This window comes from Tiliqua scincoides, chromosome 3 (genome assembly GCF_035046505.1).
Source record: "Tiliqua scincoides isolate rTilSci1 chromosome 3, rTilSci1.hap2, whole genome shotgun sequence".
Taxonomy (NCBI): domain Eukaryota; kingdom Metazoa; phylum Chordata; class Lepidosauria; order Squamata; family Scincidae; genus Tiliqua; species Tiliqua scincoides.
Window position 1 is genome coordinate 148,702,485 of NC_089823.1, and position 23,403 is coordinate 148,725,887.

Consider the following 23,403-nt stretch of genomic DNA (forward strand, 5'->3'; position numbering starts at 1 on the left):
CAGTGTTCCTTTCTGAACGCTATATAGTAGTCAAGGTTTCTACATTCTATAGCTCATGTATTTAAAGAACTGTAAATTAAAGACAGTACATAGCAAGACAGGATTTAATTATTTTTATTCTTCATTAGATAAACTTTCTTTGGCTCAGCCAGTCGAACTGTGCTCTGGCACATGTGAGCAGTTTCGTATGAAACCTGGAGAGGGCAGAACGATCAGCACTAATTAAACACACAACAATCTAGTCTTTTACAATAGTCAACATTACAGAGACATCTGCAACCACTGTGAATGAATGAATGACTCAGACAAGTGCATCTTTAACAAAATGTGCCACAAACACGAAAAACACACACAATGAGACAACATTTGATAAAATCCTTTTAATGGAAAATGTAAAACCCCTTTCAACTTTCAATGTACAAAGCATGTGTAACACTTTCACTTTTAACAAATTAAAGCAAGCCAATGTTTTAAAAAAATACATCATTGAATGTATATATGTATATATTTACATAGCATATTAAGTTTAATATTAAGCTTTAAAAGTTCACATAAATTTTACCAAAATGAGACAAATTTTAAATAAATTACACCTTTTTGAAAATGTTTCATTGTACACTGAATAGCTTCAATAAAATACTGAAGTGTCTGTAATATCTATTTTATATACTTTATATTGTACAAAGTTTACAGTTATTTGGCAGTAATTTTCAAATCATGACATGACTGCTGTGCGGATTCAGCAATATCCCAAATGCAGGCAATAGCTGGTGTTTGTGTCCTACTCTCACAGTTAACTGTCTCAAATGTAGTGAAAAATATCCAAGTTATTTTAACCAAACTGTACAAATCACATTTACATTTGATCAACAATAGAGCATAGAATTCTTTTTTTTTTCCAAAAATAAATACATCTTATATCTTTGACATTTTGCAAATTTCCTTTACATTATAATACACAGCAGCAGAGAGCTGCTAAGGGTTTTCTAAAACCCTACAAGTTCAAATCACAACGGCTGTGATAAGAAGCTTTTCTGTTGTAGTGTCAGTAGCAAGTAAATACAATGAACATATTTTCTTGGCACTGATGGTTCGTGCAGCTTATATTAGTGAGCAGACTCTTCATTGTAGAAAAAAAATAATCTTTTAACCCCAAAAGAGGGGAGAGTGTATACAATTAGTTTTCTTCTATATCTTCTATTTCATGTTCATGTATCTTCAAGGCTCTCACCATTTCCTTAGCTGCATGATACAAGATATTTTTAATCTGTAAAAATAAATTTATTGAAATGAGTGACAACCACAGCACTTTGCAAAGTAGCAAAAGGCATATAGGGTGGTGGGGGTGGATAATGAAAGAAAAGACACTGGTCTGGTTCACATGAGCGTGTTTGTACTGTGCATGAAAGCCATACAGTTTTTCGGCTCATACATGCTGTTTAGAGAGAACAAGCACAATATTGGCTCTCTTGATACCCAGATTGAAAGAGGAAAAGCAGTTCAGCAGGAGACTCTACTGGGCTGGCTTATATGATGCTTACATTCTGGAAAGAGTGGCAATGGAAAAGGAGGGGAAAGCAGGGAGAACAACCAGAAGCCCAAGACATATCTATTTCTTACACTGGGTACAGAAATGCTCTGAACAAGTTGGTCACAGTGAAACTATCACACCTGAAATTCTTACTGGCACATATTCATTGAACACTCATTCCAACTCATTCCAACAATCACATAGGAACAAAATGCAGTTTAATAACGAATGGAATTATGACAAGGACTGATTTGTTACCTGCAGCTTATCATCATAATTTATTTCTTCCTTTGACAACCTCAATTCTTGTGTTAAGTGAAATGACTGCACAAGGTGCTCTGGGGACACGAAGTCTTCAGTTACTTGAACACAGCTATGAAAATTTTGTACCTGTGTATAAAAAAAGACACACATTCTGAATTCTTGACAGACAAGAAATGATGTACAACTTCCAGATCAATGAGAGTTTTCAGGTTACTGACACCTCCTGTTTACATGTAGCCAAGAGCCTGCAGAATGGCCTACAGCAGTGGTTCTCAAACTTTTAGAACCAGGACCCACTTTTTAGAATGAGAATCTGTCAGGACCTGCCAGAAGTGATGTCATCACTAGAAGTGACAACAACAAGCAGGAAATTTTTTAACAATCCTAGACTGCAATCCTACCCACACTTACACAGGATTATGTCCCATTTACTATCATTATTAAAAGCATTTACATAAGTAGCCTGTTAAAAATACAGATCTGTAACAATTTCCTCAGATGCAGACACATTCCATGGCAGCATCAAAGTCTAAGAGATTAAAAATAAAGTACTGAAATGAAGGGGGGCCCACCTGAAATTGGCTTGCAACCAATTGTATGTAGTGGGTTCTGACCCACAGTTTGAGAAACACTGGCCTACAGATTCTTACCATAAATGGTAAGGCAAATCTTGATGGGCAAGAACTAAATGTACTGTGATTATAAATTTCAAAATAGGAACCTTTTTATTGTACCAAGATTTTACTGTATTAATACCACATATTTTTTGGCTATGAAACCATTGTGAATCCATGTTATCCGCAGGTTCGGCATTTGTGAATGCAAGGTTCCCCTTTTAAAAAACAATTTTTAAAGTAAAAATCAGTAGCAAGAGATAGGCCAGTGCAAGCCCCTTGTTCCTGTAGGACACTCTGGGTCATGTGATGCAAGCAAGGGCCAAGGGAGTGAGGTTGCATAACCTGGAAATGGCTTACAGGAGTGCAGAAGACTGCCCAGCAGCTGGCACGATTTCACAGTGCAAAGACAGGGAAGGTTATTTTCTTTATTTTTTATTTTTTGAAAGGGACTCCAGTATCTGCTGATATTGGCATCCATGGGGGGGAATCAACCCCCCAACGGATACGAAAGGACTACTGTATGTAACTAGATGTATGTAACTTCTAGATCTAACACATTGAGAACGATGAGACGTCACCTTGGCAAACAGGAAGATAATATGTTTCCTAGCAATTTTAATCTTCTAGGACAGTATTTCTCAAGTTGTGGGTTGAGACCCACTAGATGGGTCGCGAGCCAATTTCAGGTGGGTCCCCATTCATTTCAATATTTTATTTTTAATATATTAGACTTGATGCTCCCATGGTATGTGACTGCATTTGGGGAAATGTTACACATATGTACTTTTAACAGACTACTATGTATATGCTTTTAACAATGATAGTAAATGGGACTTACTCCTAAGTAATTGTGGGTAGGAGTGCAGTCTAGGATTGTTAAAAATTTTCCTGCTTGAAGATGTCACTTTTGGCCATGACATCACTTCCATTGGGTCCTGACTGATTCTCATTCTAAAAAGTGGGTCCGGGTGCTAAAAGTGTGAGGACCACTGTTTTAGGGAGCTTAGAAAAGGGGTATCAAAAAGAAGCTTTTATACCTGGTGAAGTGCTCCAGCTGGTAAAACAATAGCATCGCCAAGGAACTGAATGAGAGTACAGGTTTTCACTCCATATTCTTCAAAAAGCCTTTGACGAAGTATTTTGTTCACATACCAGCTCTGGTCACGTATTGGATCATGCTCTGGTAAAACATCCAAGCCTTGTTCCTTTGCTATCTGTAATACAATCACAATAGTATTTTATATTCAAAAAGGAACCATGTATAGGTACCTTTATAGAAAGACATTGGTCGCCCTTTAAAATACTTTACTACTATAATTTAAAATTTACTACATACGAGTTCTAAAATTTAATGGTACTTGTATATTTCAAAACCTTTGGAAAAGTAATAAAAATACTTAATAGTGAGCTTATTTTGTGGAGTCAGACTGCTCTCAAAGGCACTTTATATCTTATTCACAATCATTTAAAATACATAGACAAAAAAAATTAAACCAAAAAGGCAAAAGCCACCTTGATAGTCCCTTCAAAGAGATGGGAATACTAAATATTTTTTATTACAATCAAATATATCAAGCAAACAAATAGAGCCAGAAAAATAGCCAAATAAGCTCCAGAGGTAACATGCCAATGTAAAAGAAATCTATAAAACTCAGCAGGAGTTCAAGTCAACCTAAAGACAGCTTCCTTTGCATACTGTTGAAACGTATCACTAGCAAGCAATTTTTTGATAAAATTTTGAAAATTTAGACTTAAATAGACTTAAATATATATTTTCTCCCCTGCGAGTTAAATTTTTTTTAAAAAATGCATTTCTTCAAAAACTACATAGGATCATTAAGTTTTATCAAAAATCTAAGAAAGTGAGGTAGAAAAATATTAAGTATGATAATTTGACATGGAATGACCCCACTCAATCTAAAAACAATGGAACTTTCTATAAACAAACCTGAAAACATTGAGGGCTGCTTCATATACGACTAGTTTCCAAACTGTATTTTCTGTATGTACAGCATCACATTTATCTCAGAGTATGAAAATGTTACATGAACCCACCATCCACTTGGTTTCTAGCCATATCTATCTGCACATATATCTTTTGCTGCAATGGTTCTATGTAGCAGGGTACAAGCTAATTTTTTTAACCAATTAAACCAATATTCACAGCTTCATTATATTTGAATTGGAGAGATTCACCTGGATCTTGTGCTCTGAGGTAAGGCACAACAGACATTAATTTTGAAAGTTCAATTCTACATAATTAATATACATCCAATTTTATAGCTAACCTTCCGGAGAAATTCTTTTATCTTGTCAGCATCCTTGTCAGAATAGATGTGCCACAAAGCACCAGGTAATTCACTTGAGTCTTTCAGTCTTTTTCTTAGAAGATCATCCAAATCCTCTTCTTCAAACTTCTTTAATACCCCTGAGAATTTACAAATATAATCATATTCCATAGCTGGAGAAGACATGATTTACATCGGGCACTGTGTTTCTCTGGCATAGCTCAGATTATTCAAAGCAAGCCACTGTCTTGATGGATCATAAAACAGGACTATGAATACCCCCTCCTTCCCTTAGGGGTCAGCTGCATTAGAAACAAGAAACTGTGGACAATAAAGCAGGAAGTGACATCCAAACTGGGACAATGTGAGATAAGCAATCCCAACACACCAGGCTATCAAGACACATCTTGGTCTTGGTATGCAGAGATTGCTAAAACAATGGATATTGTGGGAAACTGTATGTTAGGGGAGAGGAAAGGTGAGGTAGGCACATGCAGGCTTGTCAGCTTGTTTACAACCAACAAGACTATGATTGTTGGAATGTCCAAACCAGGCCTCCCTCACCTTAGGTATATCAGTTCTATCTGACAACAAAAGGGAGGGTTGGATGAGGGCGAGCAAATGTGTTTTCATTTGTTAAGATAATAAAACAGAGAGAACTGTTATAAATGTTACTTAAAATAAGTGTCAGTATTCCTGGCTCAAAACTAGTAAACATAAATATTAACTGTACCAAATTATGAAGCTTATCACACCAAAAATTGTCAAGTGAAACAGATATTACAGATAACCCTGGGAAAGGCAGCCCAGTCCTATCCTCCCTGGAGCCACCGGGTGCAGCAGCGGTGTGAAAATGGCTACCACTGAATCCAGCAGCCCCATGGAGGCCGCTGGAAGTCTTCTCGGGTGAAGGGGATATTCATCGTCTTCTCCAGATAAGGGCGCAGGCCCTGGAATGGGGCTACTCAAGTCTGCGCCAGCTATTTTGCCAGTGCAAACCTGAGAACCTTCGTGTTGGGCTTTTCAGCTCAACACAGAGGATAGGCTCTGGCAGAGGAGGCCTCTGTCGGTCCCACCCCATACCTGCCTCGGCCCCTCCCCCCACTCCAAAACAGCCACATCGCTGGCTGGCGGTGCCACTTACTGCCAGCTGGTTTCATTCCAGCACTGGCCTGGCGCCCCTCCTCCTGCGGTGCCATAAACATTCTTTACGACACCTAGCACTGGAGTTCAGTGCCGGTGCTACGGGCCCATAGGATTGGGCCCTAACATAGATTTATGGAATTGTGGATTCCTACATGAACCTATTCTTTATCATTGCTGTCCTGCATAACAGTCACCACCTACTAGGCTATGTAGTTACAATCACAATTATCCATGCAGAAAAACACCCTAGTTTGATGCTGATAGTTTAAATTAGCATTTCTCAGCATTTGTCCCCTGCTGCACTACTTCGCATGGTCCACATATTGGAAGTACCACCAGAAGTATTTGGCAATAATGTCATTGCTAATTACTTCTGGATTGGGAGGCCACACGCAACAAATACCAGTAAGAGGCTCAGCGCAGATGGGAGGACTTTTTTGAGTCCTATTGCTGCTTGTCATGTCGCATTGCTGGTCTCACTGCCAAGCGGCAGGAGTCTGGGAGTACTGCGAGTACCACTGGACACCATCTCAAGTATCACTGGTGGAGTACCACTGGTTGTGAGCACCACTGGTTTAGATATCAAAAGGCAAAACATAATTCATTATTTGTTTATAGTGAACACTCTAACATGAACATAATGAATATGTTCCAGTTCAAACACATGAGAGGTGAGGCAAGAGCCTTGGGCTTGCTCATTCAGACAGAATGAGGAACCGTGGTTTGTGGAAGACCTCAAATGGAAGCCTTAAAACTTTTCTTCCTCCTGAGGAGCAGAGAAGGGATGAGGAATACATAAACCCAAAGCTCATTGTAAGATGCTCTTATCATCAGAAGTAATTGGATGTTGTCTCATCTGAACCAGAACTGCACTGTGCTAGTTTTAAATGCACACAGTCTTACTTCTGGTTCAATTTCCCGTTTAATAAAGTTTTCTGATTTACCTGATTTTGAGAGAACTCCATTCCCTTTTGCTATGCCAACACTGACAAGGATGTTCACAACGTCAGACACTTCAATATGAAGATTTGTAGTTCCTATGTCATGGTCTCTAGCAGCAGCTACACCTTTTTCAAAATTAATATATAAAGTTTTTTGTTGTTGTTGAAAAGCAGTATGTGAATTCTGTGTGGCATCCAGTTAGCACTTCTGCTGTTCCATCTGCAAAGAGAAGCTTCCTCCATGAACGGGATGCTCTTATACATGGAGGAAGCCCCTGTTTGTGAAAGGAGTTCCTGTGTGCTAGTGCTAGTTTGAATGCCACCCATTTTTAACAATAATCATATTGAAAGACATTTAATGGCTTCATAAACAGATCTGTAAACTGTTTTCTTATGAATTCTTACTTGATTTAGATTAAAAGTTAGATTTAAAACATTAGATTAACGGGGGAAAAAGATTGAATTGGTCAATGAAAGTACAGACATCTACAATTAGATAAGATTTTTTAAAAACTGAATGTAAGAAAAATCCTGACACACACAGTCCTGCTGATTTGGCCAGATGTCAGCAAAAAGTGTAGATACTAGAGTATTATAAACAGGATCAATTTGTTTTCAGAATTAAACTGCAACTTAGAAACTAATGAAAAACCTGCCCTGTGAGATAATTGGTCTTTGCTGTTAAATCTACTTATGCAGTAATAACTGAGATAAAAAACTGAACTTCCAAGAGCACTGGTCTGATAAAATTCAAATTCAAGTACAGTACTTATTCAGGTATTTGGATATTTTGGTCACATGCTGGTCTTCCTTTGACATTATCCCATCTTTTTATTCTTCTTAATGCTTAACCTAACTTTTGTCTTAGGCAGTGGCTATCACAATTACTTAACAAAGGCTAAATAATGTTCTCTAACAAGGACATAATCCCCTAACCCGACACAAACATTACTGATTATTTCACTTACCATATGCACTGCATAATCTTGGCCCTAGATCTGGACGTACAAAAAAGCCTGGCAAGTATGAAGCCAAATTAAGTTTTCCATCTGGGTTACAATACTCAGGCAATGGTAAACTTTTTAGTAAATCTTCGTATCTGAGAAAATAAAGATTATAGTAGCAATGCAAATAATACTTGAGGGAACACACACACATCTGAGAAAATAAAGTTTTATAGTAGCAATGTAAATAATACTTGAGGGAACACACACACACACACACACACACACACACACACACACACACACACACACACACACACACACAAAAAGCCGAGGCAAAGAACGAAATAAAAATACCTGGCAGGCATCATGGTCTTGAAATCTTCACCTGAAGGCAAATCTTTCAACTTAAGTACTATTGTTTCCCCATTTTTAACTTTTTGTCTCTCTGCAAACACACAAATGAGTATATCTGCTAAGTAATTCATGTCAAAGGAAGAAAAATAGGTGCTTTGAACAACTACATATAGAGATACACCATCTTTTTGATCCTTCAAATACACAGGTTGCTATTTACAAAGCACCAGTAAAAAGTTAGTTACCTCACATTTATGGCTTTAACATTTTGTTTCAGTACTGTTCAATCAATTCATATTGCACTTAAATTTAAATTAGTTTCCTATTCAAATTGTCAGCCACAGAAACAGATTAAACTTTTTAGACTTATGTAAAAACCACAAAATGGAACAGAAAGGTTAATACATCTAGTTTAATTCTGGACTCTCAACATCTGAATGTCTGGTAATATCATTTTTTTCCCCTCTACAGGGGAAAAAAGTACAGGGGGGCCCCATATCCGCAGTTTCAGTTAACCACGGATTGGATCTGTGGGCCCTCCAGCGCACCACCTCTGCAGGTGAGGGGAGTTGTGCTTCCCTCACCTCTGCTGGGTCTTCTGAGCTCCGCAGAGGTCACGTGTGTCCACTCATAGTCTATGTGGGCCTCCGAATGACTGTTAGATTGATATTACCTTCGGTTTTAACATAACACCCACACCTTGACATGAACCTGTGTACATCTGTCTCAACAATGTGTGAACAAACATTTTAAAAAGTAACAATTGAAGTCAATGATGATTTCTGCTGAAAGCATAGGTGTTGAATCAAGTAATAGTAGTCTGAATTTTGCTATTAACACAAAATTCAGGCATGACCCCATATCCGCAGGGGTTCCGTTCTAGAACCACCACCCCCCCACAGCTGAATCTGCGGATACGGGGAACTATTTAAAACGCAATAAAACATCACTTCTGGTTTTACGAAACTTGAAGTAACGGTTTTTCAATCTAACTAACATTCTGAGATCCATTGAGGCTGTGGTCGGATGTGCACAGCCTCTGCGGGGCTCAGAAGACCCTACAAAGTCAAGGGAAGCTGCACCCCCCTTGCCTCCAGAAGGTGGGAGGGTGTCTCCCCCATATCCATGAATTCAGCTATTCACAGGGGGTTCTGTTCCAGAATGGAACCCTCTGTGGATGGGGGGCATACTTGTATCTTGTGATATTGCAAAATTCTGACTACTATTACTGATTCAGCACCCATGCTTTCAGCAGAATTCATCAGTGACTCCAATTGTTATTTATTTTTCAAAACGTTTGTTCATATGTTGAGACAAATGCACACGAGTGCAGTCAAGATACGAGTACGCGTCAATTTCAACATAAAGGAGTTCATACTGTTACAAAATTATTACTGGGTCATAGCCTAAGAACATCTTCCATTCTTGCAAGGGGAGGCATGATTCCATTTGCTGTTCCCCTCTTGCCTCTGCAGCTCTCTCTGCAATCTGTGCTGCGGAGGTAGAGGATTGAAGGGGGAGATTGACAAAAACAGCCTCCCTTTGAAGAAATGGAAAAAGTTCTTAGGATACAACCTACTGCCCTGAACACTAATTGAGGCCTATTTGCTTGATAGCACAACCTTATAGATATTTACTCAGAAGTCACCCCAATTATGTTCAATGGAGCTTACTCTCACATAAATGTGCTTAGGTTTGCAGCCTTATTATCTTATTTAGGGGCACAAATCAGTCCCCCAAAAAACATTTTAAGTCAAACAACTTTTAGTGGAATAGAATTAAGCACATACAAGTGTCCCACAGTGGCCTGCCCAAAATCAGATTTTCCAGGAAAGCTGCTAACTATAGCAAAATGCATGAAATATGAAGTCTATACACCACCTGATGGTTGTCTAATTTTCAGTTTGCAGCATATAGTTCAAACAGCTGAAATCTTATACAAGCTATGACCTACTTGAAACTTCTTCAAAACCATCCCAGAATTCCTTGATACTGCCGCTTGAAGTAATGCTGTCTTTGCAATTCAACAGATCAGCTTTGAGGTCACCAAAATCTGAACTAATAAAATCTGCCTTCCACAAACTGGAATTCAGTTTCTTGTGCATTCCAGATACTAATACAGGCTGCAAAGTAAAACAAAAAAGTGGCAATAAGCAAAAACACCACATTAGTTTTATGCTTCATTTCTATTATTTACTTTAATAAATATTATGCAAATTTAAATGTCTCCTGTACCCTTGCTTGGAAATGAGAAATAACTTTTAAAAAAAGAACTATACATAATTTTTACAGTTTAAACGGATTTTTGAACTAGAGGTGTTTGTTTCTGGTAAGATAGGATTACAGCCTACAACTTACTTATCACAATGGGCTTACGTCTGAGTAAAACACCACCATTTTCAAACACCTCTACTTATATAACTTGTTTGATTTCACAAGCACTCTCATATTGCTTATGATGTCATTCAAATGAGACAAATTTGAAAATAGTTATTTGGCCAAAACATCTGTAATAAGATGATCTCTCTGATTTCTAAAACATTCAAACTCACTCTCTAAACCACTAAGGAAAACAAAATGGGACATCTCTTAGTCTTCTAACTAAGAACTAAGGATTTTATTGACAAGCATTATCTGCATAATCAAAACTCACATAATAATTTACTATATTTTGGAAGCATAAATTGACTTCAACTAACATTAAGAACCAGTGCTCTCTCAAACTAGTAGCTCAAAAGTAAACTTACATAAATCTTGGCACGTTTTTGTTGAAAGGGTAACATTTGTTTTTTGCCATAAGTCATTGTGGTATATAAACATTCATAACAATAACAACAATAGCTTAACAAAGTATCTGAACAGCAATCATTTAACTTACCGATACCCCTGTTTATTCAACATTAAGTGCAGACCTATTAAAATGTTTATCAGTGTGCTTATCTCAAGCTCAAATCATATTTAAGATTTTATTAATAAAGTTGATTTGATCTTCTGCATCACCCTTTATTAATACACAGCATCTTAAAATGTAGCAATGGGTGGTCAATACTATCAATACAGAACAAGAGTCCTTCAATGGTTATTGTCTTGTGTGCTCCCTGGGGCATTTGGTCAGCCACTGTGAGATACAGGAAGCTGGACTAGATGGGTCTATGGCCTGATCCAGAGGCGCTGTTCTTATGTTCTAATGGTACTATCCAAGTGGAGGAGAAAGGAAGAGAAAGATTCTTCTCCCCACTTTCATCATAACTGCTACAAAGCTAAACAATATGAAGACTATTCCATGAAAAAGATCAATACACTGAGAGCAACTCCCCACTATTTGGGTTGCAGTGTATAATCTTGATCTTCCTTCCTCTCCCCTCACTTCACCTGAAATAGCTTTCATGCCAGTATAAGACTTTTAGGTTCCTTCCAAGGCATATGTTGTGATGTTGGAGAACTCTCAATTGTGTGTCAGGTAGTGGCAAGTCTCAGGCCAAACTGACCCATGGGATCCTGGATTGCTACCCACTAGAACACTGATTAAACTAATTTTATATCTTTCAAAACAGGAGATCTGAAATTTAAGTATATCAGATTTCCAACCTTTTTCTGAAGTGTGGTTAGATACATACCTTCCCTTGTTTCCAACAGTCTTTGAAAAGTTTCCAGTTGTTGCTGTTTTTATTATCTCTAAGCCACAAAACATGCTTATCACAGATCCAAGAATGTGGAACATCACTATACAATGTACTGCAATCATCTGTAATTGTTTTCCTATCATCCTTTGATTCATCCTTAACTTCAAGTTTTGTATTTATCTTAGATGTTCTGTTTGGTGGAATCTTGTTTTCTACAACTGAAGCAATTATGTCATCAAGAATGTTTGGCATAGTCCTTCCACCTTTGCTGCTCTATTGGAAAAATAAAATTAGGACTTAAGCAATCTTTTCAAGAGGAAACATTTCATTAACAGAAAAGGCATTACATTAGCAAACAGTGCAATCAAATAACACTGCACCTTCAATGCGGGAATATCCAGTTTTATTACCGTATTTTTCGCTCCATAAGACGCACTTTTTCCGCCACAAAAAGTGGGGGGAAAAGTGTGTGCGTCTTATGGAGCGAATACTGCAAAAAAACCAAACCAAACAAACAAACAAAAACTCCGCCCCGGCCCTGGCCCCGCCCCCTGCCCACTCGCTCTGCTCTGCTCTGCTCAGCTTCCCCGGGCAGTCAGAGGCTGAGCTGGCTGGGGGGCTCCTGTGTTCCCTCAGCGCCCGCGCAGACTGTGGCAGCGCTGGAGGGAGCCCAAGCCTACTCAGAAGTAAGTCTCAGAATCAGTGGGGCTCACTCCCAGGAAAGCGTGGGTGGGGTGGCAGTCTTGCTGCGCAAGCCCACGTTTCTACTCAGAAGTAAGAGTCACTGGGGCTCACTCCCAGGAAAGCGTGGGTGGTGTGGCAGTCTCGCTGCCCAATCCTGTGCATGCCTACTCTGAAGTAAGTCCCATTAGAGTCAGGGGGCTTACTCTCAGGAAAGCCTCTCTCCCCCCCCCCAAGCCTGGAGCATCACAGCTTCTCTCTTCTGCCCCACAAACCTGGAGCATCACAGCCTCTCTCTCCCCCCCCCCCCAAGCCTGGAGCATCACAGCTTCTCTCTTCCCCCCCCAACCCTGGAGCATCACAGACTCTTGCTCCCCCCCCAAGCCTAGAGCATCACAGACTCTTCTCCCCCCCAAGCCTGGAGCATCACAGCTTCTCTCTTCCCCCCCCCAGCCTGGAGCATCACAACTTCTCTGCAACACAAACACTTTCCCCCCTCTCTCACACACACAGGCTGCCCCCTTCTCTTACACACACAGATGCTCTGCCCCCCCCACACTCACACAGCAGGGGAGGGGCAGTTTCACTCACCTCATCCAGCATCTGAATGTAAGCCCCCCCCCCCCCAATCACAAAGGAAAAACTGTCTCCTTGGTCAGAATGCCAGTGTTTGCTTATTGCACAAGCCCCAGGTAAATCACCATAAATCCACAGGTTTGTTGTGTCTTGAGAATTCAAGTTGTGGTTGGACTTTCCACTTGTTCATTTGTATTGGAATCATGGAAGAACTAGCGAGGAGGTAGATGTGGTGTCAGCAGTGGCCCCTTTAAGGGTAAGGCCTGGGCATCCAGCAGAGTGTGCTGCACAGCTGCAGCCACTGGAAGGCAATAGGGCCCTCAGGGATATAAGGAGTACCTGAGGCAGAAAGGGTTTGTGGGTTTTGAAGGAGTGCAGGTTGGAGGTAGGAGAGGAGACTGACTGGGTTTATTGAATTTGGAATCTGACTGTGGATTGTGACTGGACTTGGATACCCTGACAGATTTGACTAACCTACCTGGAACCTGACCTTGGACTGTAATTTGGCTTACTGGCTCTGGACTCTGATTTGGCAACTCTGATTGATGGGACTGATTTACTTGGCATCTGTGGACTAGAACTGGACTCACTTTTGCTTGCTGCACTGGTGAGTTGCACAAGGGGGACTGATCAGCCTTAAGCAGGCACGAGGCCCAGTGGATTGTTATTTGGCAGAACATCATTGTAGCAGAAAGATAATGTGAGCCCCTATTTGTGTGCACCTGCTTTTGTGAGCTTCATAAATTCTGACTCTAGCGATGTTTTCTTGAGGTTTCCAGAAAACTAGAGTACTCAAACCTTTAAGTCTCTCCATTTGTTAATGACAGTGATAAAGGTTCTTAATGCCACTGTTGACTGCTGTTCACTTTACATGGTCCAAATGTTATTCTGTTATAATTTATTAAATATTTTATTACACTATTTGGTTCAGAATATTTTTTTCCTGTTTTCCTCCTCTAAAAACTGGGTGCATCTTATGGTCAGGTGCGTCTTATGGAGCGAAAAATACGGTAATTCAAAAAACAGTTATTCACTGATAACCTAGGGCACCTCCAGATGGATCTCTTTGTCATGTCAGGCAGTCATTACTTTAATGCTTACTGTGACATATAAAATTGCAACATTCCTTCTACACAGCAGTAGATCTGCTGCATTTTTGTGACACAGAAGACTGACACCACCCCCTTTAACTCTTCCTGTTACATGCACATACTCAGAATAGTAGTACTGTACTAACAATCACCTGCAGTTATAGCACTGCTTCTTTCATTAACATAATTCCCCTTAAATAAATGTGGGGATTTAACCACAGGGTAAATTCAGAAGGATGTCAGATGAACAAATAGCACATGAACAATGTGTGATAATCCTTTAAGACACACACTGAAAGATTTTTAACCTATTTCTGCCCAGCCACAGATGTACACATTTGATCCCTGTTGCATATATGCAACATTGGGCAGAAATGGCTTGAAGCAGCATAATCCTACTGAATTTGATACGTGCAACAACACTGAGATTACAATGGTGCAACACTTCAGTGAATTGCCCAGGAATGTTTTATTTACACACCCACACAGCTTCTCAAAATTCAATTAGATAGCTACTGTTCAAACTTATTAAACTAGTTAACTTCTTCCAGGAAAATGCATACAGTTCCCTGCTCCATATGTTTACATGTAGCCATGGACAGATGCTTCGAAAACAGAAACAGATAGCAAACATTTTCTAAAGCTAGAAGTTTTGAAACTAAGGGAGTTTCAAAACAGTTTATGATATGGCATGCCCAAGGTACATTTTAGGATTCTGGCCTGCGAAAATGTCAACCTGTGAATGCTGTTGCATTAAATTGCTAAGTAATGGAGCCTCTATCATTCAAGCACATTCAAAGCAAGACATCTGGTAACAAACTCACTGCAGTTCCTGAAGAATAAACTGGAGCAAAAGCAATGCCAGCATCTGTAGAGCCAAGGCGTAGTTTGCCAGCAGTAGTGGTCAGCAAGTCTCGTAATGTTGAACCCTGCTCATTATTTTGAGACAAAGTTGACATCTTGTAATTAAGAGATTCTGAACGGTCTTGGTCTTGCTCTTCCTTTGCATGCTTTCCAACAGGAGAGTCTTTGTTTTCTAAAACAAAATGGATTCATCTCCTTAACTGTGTCATGATACAAAAACACGAAGAAAACTGGCAGACTACATACCATATTGGTAGCAATACAGCACTGGTCTGCCTCAATAGACACCAAAGAATGAAATAGAGTGGGTGGTTTGTGCTCTGCAGCCATGTTCAGTAATTTGAGCCTGGGCAGCTAAAAGGGCACTCACTCAATCTCTGAAAAGCAGAGTAGAGCCTACTAGCACTTTACTTTCCTCCTTCCAAGTAAAACCGCTAGCCCTTGCTACAAGGGAAGACCAATGCATCTTATTATCCTGGAAGGACTCTCTGCTCCTTGCGGCTCATTGCTGCCAATGCCATACACACAGGAAGAATTGTTTATATTGGGAAGTCTGCATCATTATACATTTTTCTTCGATATTAATGATAAACATGGTCATTAGCCAGACACAAAGCAGATCTTGAGATTTACCGGCAAGGGAAGAAAGCTCTGATATTTCATGCTGGTTTCCTAAATGTTAAAAATTAACACTAAACATTACCACAATATGCAAACATTAACTGAGCTGGACATTTCTCATCACAGATAAACCTATACACAAAATCTACTTTTTAAATGGACATATCCCATTATTTACCTTTTTTTTCTTCTCTGGCCTTTTGTTCTGCTAGATCTGCCAACCAATGCAATGGTGACTGGGATTCAGGTGGAGTTAACTTGCTGTCCATGCTGACATCACTCCCTGGACTTGTACTGCCATTTGTCTCAGATTTCTGAGATGTTTTCTGTTGTTGGGACTCAGATATGCACAAGGAAATTTTATTACTGTGATTAAGAACATTCTGTAAAATCTGTAGGGAAAGAACAATTCAAATTAACCACTTCATATATTTTAAACAGTGATTATTCTGAAGGCACCAATATAGTGCTAGTGCACTATGTTTCAAACAGCACACTCAAGCACCACTTCAGTAGGGCATAAGCACACAGTTGTGGATTAGACTGTGCCTTGGAAAACTATGCAAACATTAACAAAGGTATATCTGAACACTAAGCTCCATAATTGGCCTTACCTGAGACACCCCATTCATTGAAGAAAATTTGCCAACTTGTAAATTTTGTTTGCTGACACATTGGCAATGAGATTTAATCTCATGCTTCTCTCTAAGAATATGCATTGCTTCAAGAAGTTCCATTAGAACTATAAGATATGAATAAAGAAAATAATGAATTGTTCTTCCATGTACAATGGAAACATACTGTATCTTGATGTGGATAACCTGAAATTAAATCCATTTTCATAAACTAAAGAAAACGGACAACTTTTTGAGACTGGGCTTGGGGAACAAGTTTACCTATATCAACACATATCTATAATACAGGGTTAAAAAAGATCTGTCTTCTCAGGACAAGGCGGCTGGATACAAATTTATAAATAAAATCCTGAAATGAGCTGTGCTTATTGTGAATTTATCAGATAATGATGTCAGTTTTCACTGACATTGTCTTCCACCAATATTCTACACAACTTCAATATTTGAGAACCTTATACATCAGCAGACCTTTTAATGGGGAAGGATGGAGAAGAGCAGGACATACTAACTGAGAGAAGGCATAAAGAATGCCTACTGGCAAAAAAAGTTTGTTCTACACTGCATCCAACATTTCAAAGCCATGGTGACCTGCTGCTTCATGTTTTCTCAGTACTCCTTTATCATTGCAATCCTATGCACACTTTCCCAAGAGTAAGTTCCATTAAATACAATGGGACTTCTGAATAAAATGCATAGGTCTGTGCTGTAGAAGGCATAGATATTGTGACAATGACAGCTGCATTTATGCAGCAAATATGACTGTATATAATCGATCGCCACTTAACAGGAATGTGGACTGGCATCCCTGTCATCAAGCGGGGTTTTACACTATGCGAAGCCTCCAAAGGCGAGGGGAGCTCTCCTCTCCTCGCCTCCAGAGGCTTTTGTGAACCTTTAGCAAGGCCTCAGAATGCCCAAATTGTGCAAGGGATGGAACTTCCAGTTTCCTCCAGGAAACTGGAAATCACGTTTCTCGTCCTATTGGGGCATTCTGAGCCTTGCAGAGGCTCAGAAAAGCTTCCAGTGACAAGGGGAGCAGTGCTCCCCTCAACTTAAGAGGCTTGGGGGTGTGTGACCTCTTGACCAGTGGTGGCCTTTGCATATGCGACCAGCTGCTGGCAGGAAGGTCGATAAGGGGTGCACATCTGTATTCACTTTCCCACAATGCACATGTAAATGTAAATCACACACGCTCACGTGTTTTAAAATATAAATACAGTATTTATTCTGTTTCTCCCACTTTTCAGCCAATGGGCTCCCAAAGAGGCTTATATGAACAATCCAATTCATATATAACAAAAATGTTATTAAAATACTACAAAATCAAACCATCACTTAATTTTAAAAATGTAGTCAAACACTTGAAGTTAAAATCATTAAAAACAGGAGTAGTCTAAGGGCCCAATCCTATCCAGTTTTCCAGTGCAGCCATGCCAGTGGGGCATGCACTGCATCCTGTGGTGGGCAGGCAGTCACAGAGGCCTCCTCAAGGTATGGGAGCTTACCTTTGGGCTGCATTGCAGTCACACCGGTGCTGAAAAGTTGGATAGGATTGGGCCCTAAGTCTAGACCAGCAGTTCCCAAAATTACTGTGTTCCTGGTGCTTTATTTTATAGCAGCCTCTTCTTCCCGGCAGTCCTGGGCACCACTATCTCATGAGAATTGAGAGAGATCCCACACAATCCAAGATGGTAGTGCCTGGGAGAGCTGAGAAGAAGAGGCTGCCAGGGACATTCCGTGACTCCCCTGTGAGTTAGCTGCGATGCTTTTAGGAAATGTGGAGCACAGTTTGGGATTTTAAGCAAATCACTCACACTCTACATATTTGCTATAGGAAACACTGAAGTATTATCTGCAGTAATAATTTTCCGTGGACAGTTGTGAAATACCTTGTTGTGAATACCTGGAGACATCACTGTCTCCAAACTTTGTCTATAGTTCTAGCTATGAATCCCCTAGTGTCAATTCTAAATTGATAATACCCTTGATGCAAAACTTAAAAAATGATGATCAAGCAAACCTCTATGGTGAGTTTTACACACAGAGGGAAAAGCTAAGTAAATTCCACCTTTGATGTTTCTTGTGATCTTACCAGATCCAGGAATAATCTGAGTTGGCATTAAATGTTTGTGATCATGTGGCTGTCCTTTCACACATTTCATCCAAGCATATAGTTCTTTATCTGTAAGGATGTTAATGGTTCAAATCACTCACAGTTTTATACATTTATACTATCACCGTTCTAAAAGTACAGCTTATAGACATACTTTTGAGGTTTTTGTTATTTAAGACACACTGTACAACATTTTCATAACAAAGAAAAACAAAATGGGTAATGAAGTTTGCTTAACGAGACAAAGATGAATAAACTTCAATGACAATTCAACTTTGCATGCTATTTCAACGGAATAGAAACCAAGCTAAAGCTTGAAACAAGCAATTCTAAAATTTCTAAGCATGCCTTCATTCTTACAACAGTACACTAACCTCTAGAGCTTTTTCTTTCCTTAGCTTTGTAGCAATCTAAGCAGACCACAAATCCACATTTTTGGCAGACCCAATGAATGTTAAACAGAGTTGCTTCACATGCATCACACATTTCTCGAACTCCTCTGACTGCTCTCTTCCAAGCAATTTTGGCTGAAATACAGAGTAAACAGAAAACCAAGTACTGAAATTTAAAGGCAAGCATCTGTAAAGTTATAGCACAAAAATGAAATTTCAGCCAAACAGGCCAGTCATTATTTCCTTTAAAGTAACTGGGAAAATTTTTTGACAACAAACATAAGCGTTTTTGGAGGGAATTGATGGATTGGGGAGGGGTTCTTAAATTGTCCAAATTTATAATCATCAAGTACCCAGGAAACACTCTGAAACCAGTCGGTGGTCACAAACAATCTTATTTCTAGGATTTACAATATCTCACTTTACTATACAATTGAACAAAAAACAAGTTTTATGCTTTTATGGAAGCTATTCTTGGTTCCAAGCTAATGGAAAGGGTATAAGATGTATTGAACTCTTGTTTTGAAAATATTTCTTTGTGAGCTATTCATAAAACCTTTATTTTCCAGTAATTGTCTCATAACAAGGAAATACAGGCATATAAAAAGGAGGAAAACAGATTATCGGCTAGATTGAGAACTTTAGGATAGATAGATTCATGGCTAGATTTCCCCTTGGTTGAGGATGTCTAGGGGCCCAATCCTATCCAAGTTTTTAGTGCTGATGCAATGCAGCTTCAAGGTAAAGGACCAAACCTCCCCTTAATTTGAGGGGGCCTGCATAACTGCTCCCCCACCACAGGATGCAGTGCACGCCATGTTGGCATAGCTGCACCAGCGCTAGAAAATTGGATACGATTGGGCCCTGAGTAGAGGTTTTTAATGTGATCAAACATATAACTGGCTTTACTTAGGAAAAAAAAGCTTTCTTCCAATCCTATTAGACAAGATGACTTCATCCAATAAAGAAAATACCCCTAGTATTGCCTAGTGACTGCAATATTAAATACTGCATCAAAATATTGAAGACTTCATGGACAAAACTTCTGAAGGAAGTAAGTGAGGAAGCATCCCGGTCATTTCATGCCAAAACACAATTTTGTCACATTGGTGTTGTATTTTAGTAATAGATTAAAACCATTACACAACAATATTAATTACACATGTTGAAATCTAACTATAGCCGCATCTCTACAAAAATTTAGTATCCCATTTCCCATAAAACAGTTTTGTATTTTATTTATTTAAATGACATATCTTCTCTTTCTCTCCAAAATAAATGGAGTGCTAAAGGCAATGTACAAAATGGAGAAAACACAATAAAATGGCAAATAGGAACAAAACATCAAGTGCAATAATCATAAAAATAAACATTAAAACAAAATGCAACCGCAAAACCCCGAAGCAACCAATTATGAAAGAAACGTCATGCAGAAAAGAGCCTTCAGCCTGTGTCAAAAGGCTAACAGGGAGAGGATAGATCTTAATCCTGTTGGGAGTGAGTTTCATAATAAAGGCATCACCATAAAGAAGATCCTGCTTCTTGTGGCTTTCCACCTAGCCTCCACCAGAGGCAGCATACATAAGTACATAAAGGAGAAGGCAATTCCCTAAATATCCTGGCCCTGGACTGTATAGGGCTTTAAAGGTTAAAACCAGCACCCTGAATTGGACCAAAAACAGATTAGCAGCCAATACAGAACAGCAGCCTAAACTGGGTAAACAACCCACAGCCACTGCTGCCACCTGAACATCAAAGAGCAGTGGAGAGTCTAGGATGACCAAATCTTCCCCCCCACAACTGCAGATCTGCTCCTGCAGAGGGAGTGCAACAGGCCAGTAATCCAATATTTGCATCATAGATTTCCAAATTAGGAGGACCTCTGTTCTGCTCGGATTTAATCTCAGATTGTTAGCTCACATCCAGAACCTCACTGTCTTGAGACAGTGCTCCAGGGTTTCAACCATCTCCCCAGCATTAGATGACAAAAATAGAGCTGGATATTCTTCACATATTGATGATACCACCTCCAATCCTCAGATGATTCCCCCAGCTGTTTCAAAAAGATATTAAAAAAATAAGATGGAACCCTGTGGTGCCCCAGGTGCCAAATGCCAGTGTTGTTCAGCACTGCCAGTGAGTCCGTCCCCTAGGAAACATTTTCTGGGACCCGTTGACCAGGAAGGAACGGAACCACTGCAAAACAGTGTCCCTTAGGAACAGCACAGCCAAAGAAGGACACCATGATTGATGATGTCAAATGCTGCTAAGATGTCAAACAAGACTTACAGGGACACAATCTCCTGCTGAGTCCCCAATGAATATAATCTATCAGAACAGTTTCAGTCCTGGAGCCAGATTGAAAAGGAGTCAGAGAATCTCAGAAATGAAAGGTTTGAGACTGACCTATAATTCCCCAACAGGATGAAATCCAGGGAGGTTGTTTGGAAGCTTTCTGTGCCATGGTCATTTCCTCATTCTAGAAGTTGACCAGAGCTTCAAATGAGTCACTTCAGATGAGTCATTTTAGTAGGAGGAAAATCCTCCAAAGCCCTCAGAAAACCTGTCAGGAAACTTTCCTGCCCTCAGTCCCCACAGTAGTCCCCCTAAATAAGTTGCATCTGAAAGCAGGAGGACTTATAAATGGAGATACAGCACGGAGAGTTACAAGTGAAAGGGGAATTGCCAAAAATCAAACAGAGACACCATCCACAAATGGATCTGCTTTCAACTTGAACAAGGTCTGGATCCAACTCAGTGAGATAATATTTCAGGACAAATTGGGGAGTTCAAGGAAGAACATGAAATTTGGACCATATAAAAAACTGAGTATACTAATATGTGAATGCAGTTGCAATATTCGCATAGAAAAAGCTGGATAGACTTACCATCTTTTTTGACCCAGGACATTGCTGTTTTCTCAGATGTCACTAACTGACAAAATTTGTCACCTATGTGCTCTAAAATATATTTACAAGTCTCCAAGTCAATTTCTTCATCATCATAATTTTCATGTGTCCATAAACTCATTGCTTCATCATCATATTGATCAGGAGAAGAGAAGCCATCAATCCTAACCACTCCATTCTTACTAAAAGAAAGCCTATAAAAAATAAACAAGTTTCTTAGATAAGGTCCACAATAATGAACAATTTAGCTACATGCCGGAGTCAAGCATGCCTCAAATATGTACCCATTGTTGTGGCTGTCTAATGTTCCAAATGCACACATTTGTTCACCTCATCCCCCACCTCCTGAATCACTCTCTTAAGTAAAAGAGGTACTACTGGAAACTAAGAGTGAAGAGTAGTCATATGACTATTTTCGGGGAATCCTTCATCTTTAACCAATTGAAATTTAGCACATATGCTGAGTTCATGTGACAGAGAAGGGTGCATACACTAAGGTTGTAATCCTGCCCTTGACTTGGCCGGCGCAAGTCCCTTGAGCTGGCCCAGGAGGGTTGCAAATGTGCTGTAAGGCACCTCCTCAGGAGGAAGCCTGCCTGCAGAGGCTGACGTAAGTCTCTGCGCTGGCTTCCTCTGCGTGGGTTATGTCGGCCTGGCTGGACGGACGCAAGGAGGAAAGGTAGGCGGGGGAGGTGGGAGGTAAGTGGGGCTGGGATCTGGCAGTTATGCCAGATCCCAACTCCTGTTCCCAGACAGAACGAAGCAACTTCAAGCCGCTCCGCTCTCCTTGAACTTCGCTCCGCTCCTTTAACTCCTCCGCTCTCCTTGAGCACCTCAAGAGGTGGCGCAAGTCTGAGGAGACCCATAGGGGCTAGGGGCCAGCGGCCCTTACCCGGAGGTAAGGGGAAATGTTTCCCCTTGGCTCTGGTTGAGCCGCTTATGGTTGCTATCTTGTGCTGGATACAGCGCAAGCTTCTTGGCTTGCCTGTTCCAGTGCAGGATAGGATTGCACCATAAGTATTCTTTCATGATGTAATGTTCTGGAGCAATCTGAGTCCTCATAATCAAAGTGGAATGATTGGTAAAAAGAGCACAAAGAAAACCTATTCAAACATACTAAGGCTTTCATGACTGGTTGAGTTTAAAACATAATTGTTTTAACATTAACAATGTTGCTTGAGTCTTTAAGCCACAGACTAAAACACATTATAGGACCTAGTCCAAATGTTTCACTTTCAACTGTGGAAAGCATCTTCAAATTTAGAATATATTTATTTGATAAATTTTTTCAGATACTTTCCCCAGAAGGTGCCTAAAATAAGAATATTTAATATACCACTTCTTAACCAAAAAAGAGTTCACAAAGCAGCTTTCATACAAAAAAAGAAAAATGATGGAGACTCATTCTAGAAAAAAACACAAGGGACATACTAGCAACAGCAACTGGAAAAGACACAATGCTTGGAAAAACAGAAACAGTTGCTGTCCTCTTGCTAAATATAAAAGAAACACACCACTTTAAAAAGTGCTTGTTCAGTTGGCAGGGAAAATTTCTACTATTTTTACTATGTAGGAGCTGACATACTCCTAACGCAAGACCAATCCTAGAATACTCCCAGTGAGATACCACTCAAAGCAGAATGTTCATGGAAGCATGGTCAGAGTTGGTTACAGCCCTTCCCAGTTGAATTAGGCCCACTTTGCTTTTCCTATTTTTCATTCCTTGGGACCCTTGTCTCTGACCACTACACTTCTTCTTCACGTTTACCTCAAATTGCTGCTTTTCTCATGACAGATGGGGAGAGTTTGT

General features: G+C 39.8%; 1 protein-coding gene across 2 annotated transcripts in view; it reads right to left on the bottom strand.

The window, feature by feature from the left end:
* Window positions 1-525: 525 nt before the first annotated feature.
* JMJD1C (jumonji domain containing 1C) overlaps window positions 526-23,403 on the bottom strand; it is a 179,283-nt gene continuing 156,405 nt past the window's right edge. For both annotated transcript variants that reach the window (XM_066619792.1, XM_066619793.1), the window contains 15 exons: window positions 21,573-21,787; window positions 18,667-18,819; window positions 18,272-18,361; window positions 16,159-16,286; window positions 15,723-15,936; window positions 14,884-15,095; window positions 11,706-11,984; window positions 10,043-10,211; window positions 8,089-8,179; window positions 7,756-7,886; window positions 6,791-6,913; window positions 4,701-4,840; window positions 3,450-3,626; window positions 1,790-1,921; window positions 526-1,267 (listed from right to left, as the gene is read on the bottom strand). In XM_066619792.1, coding sequence (XP_066475889.1) covers window positions 1,178-1,267; window positions 1,790-1,921; window positions 3,450-3,626; window positions 4,701-4,840; window positions 6,791-6,913; window positions 7,756-7,886; window positions 8,089-8,179; window positions 10,043-10,211; window positions 11,706-11,984; window positions 14,884-15,095; window positions 15,723-15,936; window positions 16,159-16,286; window positions 18,272-18,361; window positions 18,667-18,819; window positions 21,573-21,787 — 2,344 coding nt within the window. In that variant the 3' untranslated portion in view covers window positions 526-1,177. The remainder of the gene's footprint in view (window positions 1,268-1,789; window positions 1,922-3,449; window positions 3,627-4,700; window positions 4,841-6,790; window positions 6,914-7,755; window positions 7,887-8,088; window positions 8,180-10,042; window positions 10,212-11,705; window positions 11,985-14,883; window positions 15,096-15,722; window positions 15,937-16,158; window positions 16,287-18,271; window positions 18,362-18,666; window positions 18,820-21,572; window positions 21,788-23,403) is intronic.